Consider the following 16,332-nt stretch of genomic DNA (forward strand, 5'->3'; position numbering starts at 1 on the left):
CTGCAGGAGCTCTGCTCAGCACTTGCCATGGGGTGGCCAGGTGTCCTGCTTTACCGAGGACAGTCTTCGGAGAGCTGGCGGAGGGCAGTCCTCCATTTGAAAGTGTCCTCTGTTTGATAGGCTGTCCAGTGCACATCAGGTTTAAAGCCAAAGAACCATATGGAGGGAGAGCAAGCAGGGTCCTTGAAGTTGCCCATCCATGGTTAGTCCCTGGACAACAGATGGAGTGGGCACACAGGGCACCTAATCAGTCTCTCCACTTTGGTAAGCTGTCTTGTATTTCTGCTAAAAGAACAGTCATTCTCTCTAAATTTGCCAGTAACCATCTTGTGATGTGTTTCAGCGGGAGCCAGGATGCTCCAAGAAGGCATAGGTGATGGGCAGAAATGACTCATCTTTTTCTCCACACTAGACAAGGGGAGGGGGAAAGTGAGGTCTCTGTGTGGGTAGCAGGAAGCTACTCTGTGCAGGAACTGGAAAGGAAAAGGAAGCAGAGAGCTAGCATTGCTCTTTGCAGGAAATCCTATGGCAATATGGGGTCCCCTAGAAATCTGATGGGGAACAGGAATCTGCTGGAGTGCTAATGCTGTGAACCATCATCTTATGCTCAGCCTTATATATGTGTGAATAAACCTTATATTGCAGAAACGCCATTGGTCTCCCGTGACCACCTTCTAAGGAAACTGAACCTTGGGTAAGTACTGGAGCCCCTGAAACTTCTCACTCCATTCTCAGCAGTGGGGTACATGGTGGTGGTGCCTCTGTTGCAACCAACTTTAGGTCATGCTAAAATGCAGAAGTAAGTCCTGACCCATCAGTTGAAGACCGGTGCACTAAAGCATAAAAACAAGCAGTCAGACTTGGGTTTTACTGAGGAGGGGAGAGACCGAATTGTACCTGATCTATTTTTATGGCTTGCAGTTTTGAGGGAGAAGTGAAACATATTATTGAGACGGACAGATCCAGATCCATGTATGCAGTATCAACTGTCCATACGTGACTCATTCCAACTTGGGCTACAAAGATCGGCCTTCTCCAGCATTCTTGAGAGTCACATCTATCCTATGCAAGCATTATCCATCTCAGTGCTCATTGTATTAGTCAATGCTCCACTCCAAAATTGTGTCGCACACTTTCCTAACTCACCATCTGATAAAATGCACAACTTCCCCTCATCAGTTTTCAGTAATGAATATTCAGTGCAAAAATTCTTCTGCATGACAGAAATCAACCTACACACGATGGATATTAGTTTCCAGAAGTATGTGTACATCCTGTCCAGCTCATTTACTTCCTCCCAAAATATATTTTCAGCACATCAACCCAGATAGTAGACATTGGGAGAAATGTACACCACATTTTGAACAATTTTAATGCGCTGTGGACAAGTCTTGTAAATATTCCATAAATGTTGAGGTTGTGACAGGTCTTGGCTTAACCCACTCTCCAAATGATTTTGAGAATGTAACATTGTAACACATGGGCACATGTCAAAACAGTCACACAGTTGGTTCACCATGCCAATATCCTTCCAAAATGTCAATCTGTGGTGATTTCATCACAGGAAAAATGATATGAGCCAACTACCAATCAGCTATGTTGCACCAGTTCTCTGAAAGTTTACATTTCAAGACCTTGGTGTCTTCCTGTTTCATCTCTTTGATTAGGGCATCTAAGTTTTTTAATATGCTATTTCCACTTTTTACCAAAATCAAGAAGGCCATGACCATCAACACCAAGAGAATCACACCCTATTCCTCAAACCTATAGAGGAAGAATTGGCTGTTACTAGTGCCAACTCCAGGGTTCGAGGGCCATTGGGTAAGACAGCTTCAATGGGATTCCTCCCTCAGTGAATCTACCTTCTCACCGTCATTGTCACCAACCGCTATTGCTCCTTATCCTCTTTTTCATCATTGTTACCACTTGCATGCTTGTCAGGCAGAGGCTATTGAGCAAGTAGGCAGGGGCGTTTACCACTCCTCCTTCTCACCACCAGCATTGTCTGGGCCAGAGCAAGAGGCAGGCAGGTGAACAAGGAGGTTGCAACGGTGAAGAGGAGGAGCAAATCCAGGGGGATCTTGTCAGTGGGCCCCTGCTGGGGTGTGGGCCCTTGACAGGTGCTCAACCATACCTGCTGTTGATGCCGTCCCTGGCTGTTACTGTTTTTTGATTCAAGGAATGTGCAGTGAAATTATTAACCACAAGAAGAAAGTGGGCAGGGCAATTCTATCCTTTATCTCAGAGAGCTCCACTGTCAGAGCCTCAAAGGTATCTAAAGCCCTGCCAGGCTCATGCCAGCAAGGCAGAAGCGAAGGATGCACAGCTGTGTCCCCCTACCCATGAGGCAGATGCTGGGGTGCAGGGAGAAGCAGAGAGGTGCTGCTGTATGTGAAACATGGCCTTGGGCCTTCTAAGCTACCCTACTGCCCTCAGGAACAGTGGAGGATGCTGTCACATTGGCAGCATTAAAGTATGATTCAAGTGCCAATCTGGTTGGCTTCTTCTCCTGGAATGGGGGAGGCACTCTTTCAGTAAAGGCAATCTCTGTAGCCCTTGGAGTGAGGGTGTGGTAGCATTTCTGCTCTTTTTTCTCCTCCCTAGCACTGATTTTTAAAAAATTAACTGATGCCCTCCCCTTGAAACCAACGGTTGGTTGGTTGGTTGGTTTATTTATTTATTTCATTTCTATACTGCTCAATAGCCAAAGCTCTCTGGGTTTAACCTGTGCCAGGATAGATTACCAGCTGTTTTGGGAGGTATGTGGGGGCCAGGTGATCCACAACATCTCTCAGACTGCATGCTGCTCCTCCCGGCACACCTCCTTCCCCTTCTCTCTGATGTCAGAGAGAGAAGGGCTACGGAAGTTTCCGTGGAGGATGGGAAAGGAAATACTAAGTCGGATCTCCGCCCCCCACCGGGAGTGGACCTCTTTCTCCTCCCTTAGGAGAGGAGATCCAATCTATCCCATGGCCCCTGGGACGTGCTCCCAAGAACCATAGGAATCCAGCTCAAGTTACATTTCTGAGCAGCCCAGTCTTTTTTTTAATCTCACTTCAGAGAGGTTTGGATTATTGGTTTAGATTAGGGCCAATTCACACAACAGGCATATGCTTTTAAACTGAATCTGTGAATTGACTTTCTAGGGCAGGAGTATTGAAACTCAGGCTAAATCTAGTCCATGTGGGATTCCGATGTGGCCCTCTGGGAGTTGCCGATGGCTGCCCCCTTCCCCTCTCCCCAACCCCTTTCCCCCAACTGCCGATCATCTGGTGGTTTCTTGGCTTTTTCTACCCATTCTAAAAGGCTGAAATGCCTCTCCTAGGGCTTAATTACTGGCAATAAGAGATTTAAGTTAAAATATGCTGACATTTTTGGCCCCATCCCTTTTGCTTTTGGCCCTGCCCACCTCTGGAATGCGAGAGGTTCTTGGAAATTGAATTCGGCCCTTGGGTGGAAAGTTGTTCAACACCCCTATTCTAGGGGATCACTGAAGTTCACAAAGAAATAGATGTTTATTATGTAAGTACAAACAACTTTCATTTGTAACCAATGAAGTCAGAGATGGGTGGCCACAACCACTCCCACCACTCCTGGTAGCAGTTTTAAAGCAGCTAACAGCTTTTTCCAAGTAAATTGAGGCCACAGTCCTATGCAGACTTATGTGGGAGTAAGTGTCATGGAACCCAATGGGACTTAGTTTTGAGTAAACCTGCACAGGATTGCCCTTTTATTGAGTTTGTTGTGTTTGTTCCCCCCTCCCCAAAGGGTAAAGCTAATCATATATTTATAGGAAGGGTAAAGCTAATCATATACCCTCTCAAACTTCTAAAACTGAGGGGGCATGCTGTACCTTCCCCCTTCCTAATCATATATATAGGGCTTCTTCACACAGAGCTTTTATCCTGCGATAGAGATTGATACGTCATGGAAGTTTGTGGGCTCTTTACATGACGACGTGACCCTCCAGGGCATCTCCTGAACTAAATGTCCTTTGTTCCATTTTTAAATAGATCGCAGATAATGAGCTATCAAATTACCCCTTTGTGTTCCACTTCAGTTTCCTCCGTGAAAAGAGTTAGAGTTAAAGCGGCAAGAAGAGAAGCGAGATCAATGAAAGATAATGGAAGACTCAGATACAGGGAGAATGAGGGGAGAAGGGGAGGGGGGAAAGGAAGCGTGTGTAAAGGGAGTCATTTGTGATCCTGCATTTAAAACGGAAGCAGAAAGCCCTGGACCATAAGGAAGGCTGAGCGAAGGAAGATAGATGCTTTTGAACTGTGGTGCTGGAGGAAAATTCTGAGAGTGCCTTGGACTGCAAGAAGATCAAACCAGTCCATACTCCAGGAAATAAAGCCAGACTGCTCACTTGAGGGAAGGATATTAAAGGCAAAACTGAAGTACTTTGGCCACATCATGAGAAGACAGGCTACCCTGGAGAAGATGCTGATGCTAGGGAAAGTGGAAGGCAAAAGGAAGAGGGGCCGAACAAGGGCAAGGTGGATGGATGATATTCCGGCGGTACGGACTCGACCTTGGGGGAGCTGGGGGTGGTGACGGCCGACAGGAAGCTCTGGCGTGGGCTGGTCCATGAAGTCACAAAGAGTCGGAAGCAACTGAACGAATAAACAACAAACAGAGATGTCCATAGGAAGGGTAAAGCTAATCATATACCCTCTCAAACTTCTAAAATTGAGGGGGCATCTTGTACCTTCCCCCTTCCTATAATTAAGGCTATAGCTGTATTATTTTTTTCATAGGATGAGCTCTGGGATTGCACTCCCATGAAACAGTGGCTCAGTTGTAAAGTAATACAGGAATCTCTGGTTTCGTCAGCTACTACTTTTTTCATTTCACTGATAGGCTATTGTTTTAAAATTACTGTTTATAGGAATTCACAAAAAGCCAGAAGGCATTGCCTCACAAATCACAGCAATGGAGTACATAAAAGCGTGAAAAGAATAAATAAGGACACAACATTACTAGGCAAAGGGCCTTTTCGGGTCATGTTTCTACTCTTGAGAATGAAAATGACACTGATTGGGCTGCTGTTCTGAAGGAACTTTATGGTGTGGTATATTTTTCCTTTGGAGTTCTTTCTTTCTTTAAAATATTTATATTCCTTACCAAAGCTAAGACATAATTATTATTTTAAATGCCCCTAAAAATAATAAAAAGCAAGGTGTACAGTGAAAAGTCCCCTAAGAGTGCAATTATATGCATGCTTACTTGGAAGTAGGTTCCATTGTGTTAGATGGTGCAAACTCTCAGGAAAGCGCGAGTAGGATGGCAGCCTAAAACATTAAAAATGGTGAGAAAACAGTAGACCAAAGGGCAAAGCCAGCGGCTCCCTTAGCTATTGAAAACCTGCCCAAATAAATGGATTTTATTACACAATGTTCTGGAAGACCAATAGGAAGAAGCGCTGATTAACCTCAGGGCCACAAATGAAAAGGCCCTGCTCCCACCTGTGGCAGTTTTAACTCAGGGATCCCAACCTTTTTGGACCTGTGGGCACATTTGGGAATTTAAGAAATTACCGTGGAAACCACCACAAAATGGCTGCCATGGAGATGTGGCTAGTCACATGATGGGGGCCTGGCTAGTTAAATGTGAACTAAAGGGGTGGTGGTAGGGAGAGAAATAGTGAAGCTTGAGGCTGGGAGGGAGGGGGAATGGCAAAGGAGTAGAGGGGAGAGAAAAAGCAAGGCTAGAAGCTGGGAGTGGGAAGAAACAGTAAGGTAAAAAGGTGGGGAGAGAAATAGTGAAGCTAGAGAGAGGGAGGGGGAAAAGAGGAAGATAAAGGGCTAGAGAAGGAGGAAGGATAGAGGCTAAGGGCGGGGGGAGACCGTGAGATAGAAGTGGGGGGATAGAAATAATGAAGCTAGAAAGAGAGAGAAAGAAGACTACCCTAACATTTTCCAAGGATTTTATTTAAAAATATATTTTTTTGAAGGGACAGGGAGTAGAGAACTTTATGGGTGCCTTGGAAATGCCCCTGGCCGTTGCTTCAGAGACCCCAGGTTTAACTTGTCTGACAGATGGAATTCAGAATCAGCCCCTTCCTGTCAGAGCCAGCCCAAGACATTTATTACCTGAGGTGAAGGACCAGAGGGCTCCACTCCCACCCACCCCCCTTTCCATGTACAGAAGCTGATCAGATTGGCAGGTGAATCTCACTTTGACACTGGTGATGCACCTGAGGACAGCAGGCTAGCTTAGGGGCTGCAGGCCAGTCCTGTCCTGCAATGTCTAAAGAAGAGAAGATTCACAACCAACAAAATGACTGCTAAAGCTGGAAAGATGCTAAGAGACTCATGCCTGTCAAAAAGCAACAATAAGATGGTTTGGAAGTACATACTAACTAGCTCAGGGCAGGGCTGCAAACTAGCCACTTTTGTACTTGGCCTAGCCAGTAAAGTTACTTTCTGGCTTCTGTCCAATACTGGGGTTTGACAAGTTAGTAAACATCAGTGCCAGTCTGGGAAAGGTGTTATGTTATGCAGCAGGGGTCCGCAGTCTTTTTGTATCTGTGGGCACATTTGGAATTTTGAGAGATTGATACGTTCCCACAAAATGGCTGCCATAGGAGGGGGTTGGCCATTCACAAAATGGCTGCTATGGTGGGCATGGTCGGTCACAAAGCACCCATTTCATAGAAGGCACATTGGGGAGGCTAAAAGAAAAGTAGCTTACCTAAGAACAAGAACAAATACAAGGCAGAGGTGGGGTCTGAGCTCCGAAACACAAAACCACTCTTTTGAACCCACTGTTTTCTGCAACAAAATGTGGAGGCTCAGAGACTGGTAACTTGGCCAAGAATGTTATGTGATTCCCAGAAGCATTCTTGGAAAAAAAGATGGAGCTGCAGGTCAGCGTCTTGTTTTGCAACATCTCAACCTCTCAGCTAAAACTAATTTAAATTTTTAAAAAACATAAAATAAAAAACAGGAGAGGCAGTGAGAGAGGTGTCCACTGGCACAGTTGTGCCTGTGGGCACCACATTGGAGACCCCAGTTATACCGGGTGCTCCCAGACAAAGCTTTTATTGTGCAATTGTCCTGCCTCATACATAGAATTTTAGGGAGGAGGGTCTAGATGACGTCGTTATCTGCTTGTAATCCTCCCATGTTTTCCCATTGCTTCTGAACTTTTTCTTACGACTGAAAATCCATTATGAAAGAAAACATGGAATAGCTGTATGATGTACTTTGCTAGCGCTAGGAGCCCCCCATCTGGAAACAGCACCCACAGTTACAGGACTTTATTATGGATGGGACAAATGTCAAAAGACACCTAAGGATATTCTCAGAAAGATTATTTATTAATCCACAAGTGGGACCTGCAACAAAATGTTGTAGCGTGGAGTGCTCCTGTTGTTCCAGTCAGTCAGCTGTACTCCAGGATATTCCATTACATTTCCCTTCCTACCTCTTTTCCTTTTAACCCCTTAGAAGTCAATCACCATTCCATGCCCATTGAGCATGCTCAATCCTCATTGGACAGTTTTTCAAGGGTTTCCCCCACCCCTTTGTGTTTCTGCAAACCTTCCATTTCCCCCAAGCCTGCTGATGCCTCCTTCTTGTGTGTGGATGGTGCCATTTGGGCTATATAAAGGTAGGCACTGAGAGCAGGAATTTGCTGTTAGCATGTATAATGGCTTTTAATTTCCATATTAATTAATGTGGGAGTCTTAAAAAATGAACTGCTCTATCTTTTAAACTCTCTTGGAAGAATTTATTTATTTATTTACAATATTTACGTACCACTCCACATCAGAAGATTTTGGAGCGGTGAACAACATGGTAAAAGAATAAAACAGCAGGTTAAAAGAGTTAAAACATTTTTAATGATATTGTCTACACTGCAGGCAAAAGTATTCCTACTAGGTGTTGGCTGTTGTGTATTGTTACACAACGGTCCAGAACATTTCTATTATGAAAATAGAAAAGAAAGAATATGCATATAGAATATACAATTACATTATAAATCCATTGCAACAAACTAATTGATAAGGGTCAACATGATCCTACGTGACACTTTGTATTCCAATATATTATAAAGCCAAATTTAAAAAGCCTGATTGAGTATGTTCTTTTCACCTCTAATAGAGCTTTGTTTGGTCAGTAAAGCTACAGTCCATAGCAATTTTAGGGAGCAATCCTATGGCCGCTAGTCAGTGGCTAGACGGCTATAGGATATGTGGGTTTCTGGGAACTGACCTTCCCCCCCTCCTGTGCTGCCTCACAGGCAGCTCGGAATGGCCCTGTGCTCCGCGCTCGGAAGAGGAGCATGGAGTGGCAAAAACAGGGCATTCCAGGGGGCGTTCCAGGGCAGGGAAGGTGGAAATGCCGATACGACACATCCTATGTGTTGTCCGGCAGCTGCCTCCCCCGCTCCGCCTTCCTGAGGCTGCTGTCTAGCTGCAAATGCAAGGCAGGAGACGCGCTGAGGGGACGATCCCCTCTGTGCTTCTCTTGCCCTGCATTGGATAGGAGGTTGCCCCAAGTTTGAAGGTGGCCACCTATCCCCCATAAGATTGCGCCCTTCACAGAGCTTTATCCTGCTGTCGAGATTGCTCACTCACGAAAGTTTGTGGGCCCTGTAGATGACATTGTTAACCTCCAGGGCATCTCCTGCCTGAAATGACCTTTATTCTGTTTTTAAATACATTGGAGAGGTATCAAATTACCCCACTTGTGTTCCGCTTGAGTTCCCTCTGTGAAAAAGGAAAAGCCATAAGAAGAGGAGCTAGACCAATGAAACATATGGCAGGCTCAGATACAGGGAGAAGGTGGGGGAAAGGGGAAGGGGAAAAGGAAGCCCGGGGAGGGGGAAAAGGAAGCCCAAGTAGAGGGAGTCAGTTGTGATCCTGCATTTAAATCGGAATGTGGGGTTTTAGGCTGGTGTAGAGATGCTCAGATAGATAGATAGATTAGATAGATAGTTTAGATAGATAGATAGATAGATAGATAGATAGATAGATAGATAGATAGATGGCAGCCCTCATTGGTACTTTTTAGTTTAAGCTCTTTCCCTCTATCTTATTTTTCTCCCTTTCCTTTGACTTTTAAAGTTACAATGCAACACCATTTCTTACTTGCACAAATCAAAATATTCAGCCATGTGCCTTTCAAGACATCCTTGTGCAACTGAGGAAAATTGTCTGTGTTAAAAGGGACACAGCTTGGCACTCTCAGAGCTGCTTACTGCTTTGTTGGAGTTAGAGAACTCAGTATCAATATCTCATCCACTCCAGAGGACAGCATGGGTGGATGTTACCAGGCTGATGGCAAGGGGAAGGCATCCATTGCAACGTAGATTCTGCAGGTTGCTTGGTGCTCAGTGCATGATAAAAACAACAACATCCTAGGAAGTCTTCAAAAGTGGGTTAAGTGAAGACATGGAAAGTCACAAGCTGGATTAAACTTCCAAACCCTTTCTCAAGATCATGCTGGAGAAGAAGGGAGAGGAGGCAGTACATGAGCATGAAGCTCACTGCAGGTCCTCCTCATGGCACTGACCAGGGAGGGTTGAACCTCTTTTAGCGCAAGGGCTGAATTCCTTTTTTGGAGAGGGTCTTAGAGGGTGCGTTCTGGTAGTGGGCAGGCCCGAAAGCAAAAGGGGAAGGCTCAAATACAAAAAGTGACAGGATATTTCCGTTTAAGGCTCTTACTGTCAGTTACGAAGCCTTAGGAGAGGCATTTCAGTCTTTTTGAATGAGGACAAAATGCACGAAAGACAGGAAACCAACATTTACCTCGGGTATGCCAGCCATGCCCAGGGGTGTGCCTTTCACTGTGACTCCGGTCAAGGGGTGTTTCTTGTCCCTTTGTTTCCCAGCACAAGCATATGTGTGCCTACTTGGAAGTAACTCCCATTGTGCTCAATGAGGCTTGTCCGCTGAATGCCCACATCAGAATTTACAGATATTCCTCTCAATTGAAATGGCACAGTTTATACCACAAACTCCCTAAATGCTCTAAAGCACAAGCCTGAGGCTCTGATTCTCTGTTGTTTGATTTATTGCCTTGGGAAGTAACTACTTTACACCTTCTATATAGAGATCCTGTGCAGCATCCAGTTAGAATGGGGGCTGGTTTGCCATCCCTGTGCTCTCCCCCCCCCCCCAGCACAAGCATACGTGTGTCTACTTAGAAGTAACTCCCATTGTGGTCAATCAGGCTTGCTCCTGAAATGCAGGTGCATCTGGAGCTTCAGGGGAAAGGAGAAACGGGGCGGGGGAGCCCCTCTTATTGGTTGAGCAGCCCCTGCCAGTCAGATGATGCTCACTCCAACCCCACCCCCACTAGGAAGTATGTTCTGGGAAGCGATTTTTACTAGTGCGGAGTGCTCGTTCATGGAGCCCTGCATGGACCAAAGCACAGCAAAGCTGATTCCTTTTAAAAAATGCGGTACTCCTCCATTCACTTCTTCCATTGTTGTGGAAACACCCCCCTAGATGTATATTGCCAGTCCATGTCAAATTAGAATCTCATCCTTGGATTTCTTTTTTTTTTATTAGAGCTTATTTTGTCTTTGAAGGCCTGTTACATTAACATTGATGGTGAACTATTGTTTTCACTGTGAGCAGGATTTATCCCTTTGCCTCTCTGTTTCCTTTGTTATTTTCTTTCATTAACATTTCTGCCTGAGGCAGAAAAAAATGCAACGCTGTTGAATAAACTGTGCAATATTTACCTCTGTCAGGCCAACCCCTCAATCATGGCTCCACCTTCATATTATGAAGATGACACCTTTTTATAAAGCACCAGCAGAAACAGCTGGAGCAAGCCATCCTTGTGAGTTGCTATTACTTTGCTGTGCCAACTCCAAGAGGTGAAGAAATGCAGAGACCTACAGGGTGTCACCTTACGGTAAGTCTGAACTCACTCAATTTTGTACTTGCTGCAGGTGGAAAGATGAGTCCCTGTACCTATACACACAAAGGTGTGATTCCTCTTCTAAAAGAAACAGAACTTTGTAGTGCCCTTCAGGTTTTAGTGTTTGGCTGAGGATGTATGTATGTCAAAGTCTGTGGAAAAGACACTGTGGATGATGCACATTTTTTTAAAAAAAAAAATGTATAAAGGATGCCACTGCTTCATGTGAATGTAGTCATCAGCTTAAAATGGATGAGTCATCAAACTCACACAATCACTAATAATATTTCAATAATTCTGTGTCCCAGTCTTCAAGTGAATGAGGTTTTCATTAGTGGGGTGTTCGGAGTAGATCAGTCTATATCCAGTCTGGGTCAATTTCACCTCTGTCATTTTGTCTCCCATAATCTGCATTTTTAAAAGTATGTATTTTTGAACATATTCTCTCACAAAATGCAGGTTTCTAAATGTATTTTCTCTCCAAGTATGTACTTCTACATGTATTTTATCTTAAAATACCCATTGCTGTATGCATTTGGCTATGCTTTTTGAGCCAAGAACTGCACCAAAAATTAGAAGTGCAGCATCTGAAGGATAGCTACATTCTGATTTGCATATTAGTCGGGTGGGGGCATTGTTATCACATTCACAGTTCACTTCAAATAAGGACTGAAGAAAATCCTTGAGTATATGAATCCTTGTTGCATAGGAAAAGGATCCCTATTGACTCATTAAATAAAAGGATGGAATCTGGTTTGAAGAAAGTGGGATGGGCACATTTCCTGCATTAATCTTTTTAATAAAATTAGTGTCTGGGCATGTTGGTACCAAGATCACATTCTTCCTTATTCTGGTAGTTCCAATAGCGGGCAGTTTATGAGTAGGAAGGTAATATGTTCTTTATGTAGGTGAAGCCTTCTTTTCATCATCACATATAATCCAAACAGAAACTCTGGAGTCAGGGGGTTTATCATGCTTTTACATAGTTCTGAGTAAACTTTGTGTCCAAAATTAGACTACTACTGCATTACTCCACTGCATATAATAGAGCCTTTTACTTTATATCCACATCGGCATCAGGGAGGAGGTGTTTGTAATTATAATGAGGTTTGAATGACAATAGGTGCAAATGGTAGATGAGTTTCAAGGTATTTTCTCTACCTTTAGCTGAAATAGATTTAAGGATTAGGGCGATAGCTAATTTTCAGCTACTTAATGTGGCCAATTACACCCCCTTCCCCCCCACACACACATACACAGATTTTGATTTTGTATGTGAGTGATAAGTTTAGAAAAAAGCTAACATGAGGGACATGATAGACGTTTATAAAATTATGAATGCTATGGAGAGAGTAGACAGGAAAAATTCTCATCCTCTCTCATAGCACTAGAATTTGGGCTTACCCAATGAAGTCGATTGGCAGCAGATTTAGGGCTCAATCCTATGCCTGTTTAGACAGAAACAAGTCCTACAACTCCCAGCATGCCCCAGCCATGGGGCACGCTGGGATATTCACCTTCCCTTCCTCCTGCCCTGCAGATATTGTCAGATGGGCTTTTTAATCCATCTACTGAGGGCACTTCGGAAGGGGAGGGAAAGATGCTAGAAAGCATTCAGGATAACTCATGCCCTGGCCTCTCCAGTCTCCTCCCTTCGACGCCCACCAGAATGCCCCCTTTCCCCCATTCTGAGATCAGGTTTCTGACGTCAGAAAGGCAGCCTGCATGATTCTGTTTGCGCCAGCTGCAAGGGTGCAGGGGAGTCTTTGACTCCCCCTTCCGAGGTCGGAGTGCTGTCTTTGACCTTGGAAGGATTTTACCAGCAATCCTATGGTCCCTGGGATGCTTTCCCAGGGACCATAGGATTGCTCTCCTACTTATGGAAATCACTGCCGCAGTATGGTGATGGCCACTAGCGTAGATAGCTTTTAAAACAGTTTAGAGTACTTCACCGAAGATGGAACGTGCAATGGTGATTATCTATCATAGCTAGAGAAACCTCCATGTTCAGAGGCAGTATACCTCTGAATACCAGAGAATGGCTGCATACACTCTGTGGAACTCCATCCCTAGGGAACTCTGCCATGCCTCTTCTTTAATGAGCTTCCGCCGCGCATTAAAAACGTGGTTGTTCAGGCAGGCATTTGGGGTGGGTTAGGGTATTTTTTATTATGTTTTTAATGTAGAATTTTATTGTTTTAACTGTTTTGTTGTTGTACATCACCCAGAGTGGCTGGGAGACCAGTGAGATGGGTGATTAATAAATTTAATACATACATACATACATACATACATACAGTGGGAGAGGGTGTTGTGTTGCCTTCATGCCCTGTTTGTAAGCTTTGAGGCAACTGACTGGCTGTTGAGGAAACACATTGGTGGATTAGATCAGGGGTGGGCAGAAAGTAGATCTTCAGATGTTCTGGACTTCAACTCCTAGCATTCCTGGCCATGCTGGCAGGGGCTTCTGGGAGTTGAAATCCCAAACATCTGGAGATCCAACTTCTGTCTACCTCTGGATTAGATGATCTAATCCCATAGGGTGCTAGTTCCGTAGGGGTGCAATCCAATGTATGTTTAGACAGAAAAAAATCCTACAACTTCTGTCTCTCCCTATCAAATATTTCTCCAAAATATCTGGAGGGTGCCAGTTTGGGGAAGCCTTCCTTAGAATTTAATGCAGTATTATTAGATACACCACAAAGCCACACAAACTGCAGTTTCCTTGCCCATTTGTTTTCTTCTCTCCTACATTTTCCCCACAAGAAAAGGATCCTAGAATATTGTGTATGTATGTGAACTTGTATACTGCCAAACCTTGAACAGAATAACCAAACATAGTGATAGGGGGAGATTTCAGATTCAAGATGTCTGGGTCAGAGTCATGAATAAGAATTACCTACCCTTCTCAGAGATGGGATAATACTGAGGCACCTGTTTTAGAAAATGGGAAGATGGAGAATTTTACTAAGTTAGCTGATTTGTGTGGTTTTTTTTTTAATCCACACTTCCTTCAAGGAGCTCTGGGCATTGTACAGGGTCTCCCCCATGTGGTCTCTCACATGTTAGACTTAGGTTGGCTGGGGAATGCTGGGAGTTGTAGGCCTTTTCTCTGTCTAAACATGCATAGGATTGTGCCCTTAGTGACTAGTCTTCCGCTGAGTTATCGGTTATGGCTTCTCTGACAACTCAAGCCTAACTATGTTTATGTGGCAGTAAATCCCACTGATTTTAATGGGATCTGTTCTCAGGAAAGTATGCTGAGGACTGCACCCTTAAGGAGTAGTTGTTACAATGCGCATGCTGTGCCCATGAGATCAGCCCTTTCTTGGAAATAGAACTTTATATGCTTGTTTGTGGTAGTCATTTTAAGAAAGGTTGGCATCACTTTCAAGTTTTAAAAAAGGCATATAACTGATTAGAGATTTATTTCCAATCAAGGAATCCTTTCCACGTCTTTAATCATTTTACATGGACGCTGTTTGAACCCAGTCAGCACAGCAGTAGATGCTTAAAGCAGACGTTCTTTGAGCTGTAGAAAAGGACACATCAGAGTTAACTTCAGATGTGACTTCTGTGCTCTAAGTTCTCTTCAAAACTGTGCACAGATTTGTCTGGCAGGAGGAAGTAGGAATTCTGCCAGAGTTCTCCCTCCCCAGCACGTACATTTAAGAAAAGCATACATTTGCTCAGGAGCACATTGCTCAATGAGTGCAGTGCTGCTTTCAGACCTTTAGCAACTACTAGTCTTTTATTGCAATGGTCTGCTGAATAATTGCTGTAATTTAGCTGAGGTTGGGGTTGCCAAGTTGCAACTGGAGAATGCGAGCTTAACTTCAAGCACACGACTCAAACAGGAGAGAAGTTCTGTCTGCCCGCCTCCTCTAGGACAAACATTCCCTGGGCAGCATCACCTGTCTAAAGAGCTCATTTCCTGCAGTAAAAATCCAAGTATTTCTGGGCCGTGTCAGTTTCGCATGTGTTAATCATAAGTCTGGTCCATCCTGTTTCCACATCAGTCTGCAAATTTTTTTAAAAATGCATGAAATACATTTTCATATATAGCTTTCACTAAAATATGCATTTTCCTATGCAGTTTCCCCTGATATATACATTTGTGTACACAGTTTCCTCAACTTTTTTGTATACAATTTCCTCTGATGTATGCATTTTTGTACACATTTTTGGAGCTAAGAACTGAACCGCAAAATTAATTGAAGAATGAAATCTGAAGGAGAAATGTGTTCAGATATTATTATTATTATTATTATTATTATTATTATTATTATTTACATTTCTATACCGCCCAATAGCCAAAGCTCTCTGGGCAGTTTACATATCAGTCTGAGAAGTGCAAATTAGAGCAGTTCACTTAGAAATGGAAACCAAACAAACTTCTCCCCGTCCCTATTCTCAGCCAGCTATTTGCTCCTAGCTTCCTATTCTCCTACACAGATAATATCCATTATTTTAAAAATAAAAAATAAATGTATGCCAATTTACAGTTTTACATACAGTTTTCATCTGCATTTAAGTTCATATTTTTGTTTGATGAAATTTCTGGCTTTATATAGTCATGGCAGTCACCACTGCCTTCCTTCTCCTTCGTAGCTGTCTCTCCTTTCTCCCACCAGATCCACTCCTTCAAAGGGTTCTTCTCTCCCTGAAGGCTCTCCTTTCACCTTTGAAAGCACTCTTTATGTGGCCCCTGCTGCCCTCCCCTGGCATCTTCTGCGGAGGAGAAAGAAGAGACTGGCAGGAAAGAAACTGGCAGGAAGAGAGCAAGATGCAAATCATAGATCAGGGAAGCGGTGTGTGTGTGCACGCACGCGTGTGCGTCCGTTTTTATCTCCGTATATGTATGAATGCATATGTGTGTGTGTATCGGGGGACCAGCATGTCAGGGGTCCAGCAGTGGGGATGACCCTCCCCACTTTGGGCTGTGGTCCCACTCATTGCTGATATGTGTCCCCCACTGTGCTTGTCCGGAGCCAATTCAGCCCTTGGGATGAAATACGTAGGTTCTCTACCTCTGCCATAGAGCATGGTGGCTTGTCTGTCACTCCTGAGGACATGTTGCTCTAGCTGCCATGCTTTCTTGCCCCTCATTGCCTTCCAGCTAGTCTTGTGGCGGAAACTTGATTATGCCACTCAAAGGTATGGGGGATGCTGGGGATTATTGGGGCTGCACAAAGCAGGGCTGAGGGCCTCATGTGGCCTGCAGCCCATGGGTTGCCCACCCCTGCTGTACAACCTTGTGAAGTGTTGGTAGACCAGCTCCGCATTTTCTAAAGAGTAGCTTTCTGACCTATTTTCTCATGAATTTTCAGTTGTGACTATCATGGACATCTCTCTTTTCCTCTTCCAGAAGCCAGTGTTATATACTGTGTGTTATCCATTGTACCTTGATTACCCTTTCAAGCTCCATGCAAATATCGGTACCATAAGA

At 44.1% G+C, this 16,332-nt stretch overlaps 1 protein-coding gene across 3 annotated transcripts in view; it reads right to left on the reverse strand.

The window, feature by feature from the left end:
- Positions 1 to 1,354: 1,354 nt before the first annotated feature.
- DNASE2B (deoxyribonuclease 2 beta) overlaps positions 1,355 to 16,332 on the reverse strand; it is a 41,673-nt gene continuing 26,695 nt past the window's right edge. The window contains exons 7-8 of one of the 3 annotated variants that reach the window (XM_084852106.1): positions 5,230 to 5,294; positions 1,355 to 4,616 (exon numbers count right to left, since the gene is read on the reverse strand). In XM_084852106.1, the coding sequence (XP_084708232.1) occupies positions 5,251 to 5,294 (44 nt within the window). In that variant the 3' untranslated portion in view covers positions 1,355 to 4,616; positions 5,230 to 5,250. Of the gene's footprint in view, positions 4,617 to 5,229; positions 5,295 to 14,272; positions 15,615 to 16,332 lie in introns of those variants that run through there. The other 2 variants (XM_084852107.1, XM_084852108.1) reach the window with 2 other exon arrangements.

The sequence above is a fragment of the Heloderma suspectum genome, chromosome 4 (assembly GCF_057233095.1).
Source record: "Heloderma suspectum isolate Gila_16-S chromosome 4, 16-S_ref, whole genome shotgun sequence".
NCBI classification, from domain to species: Eukaryota; Metazoa; Chordata; class Lepidosauria; order Squamata; family Helodermatidae; genus Heloderma; species Heloderma suspectum.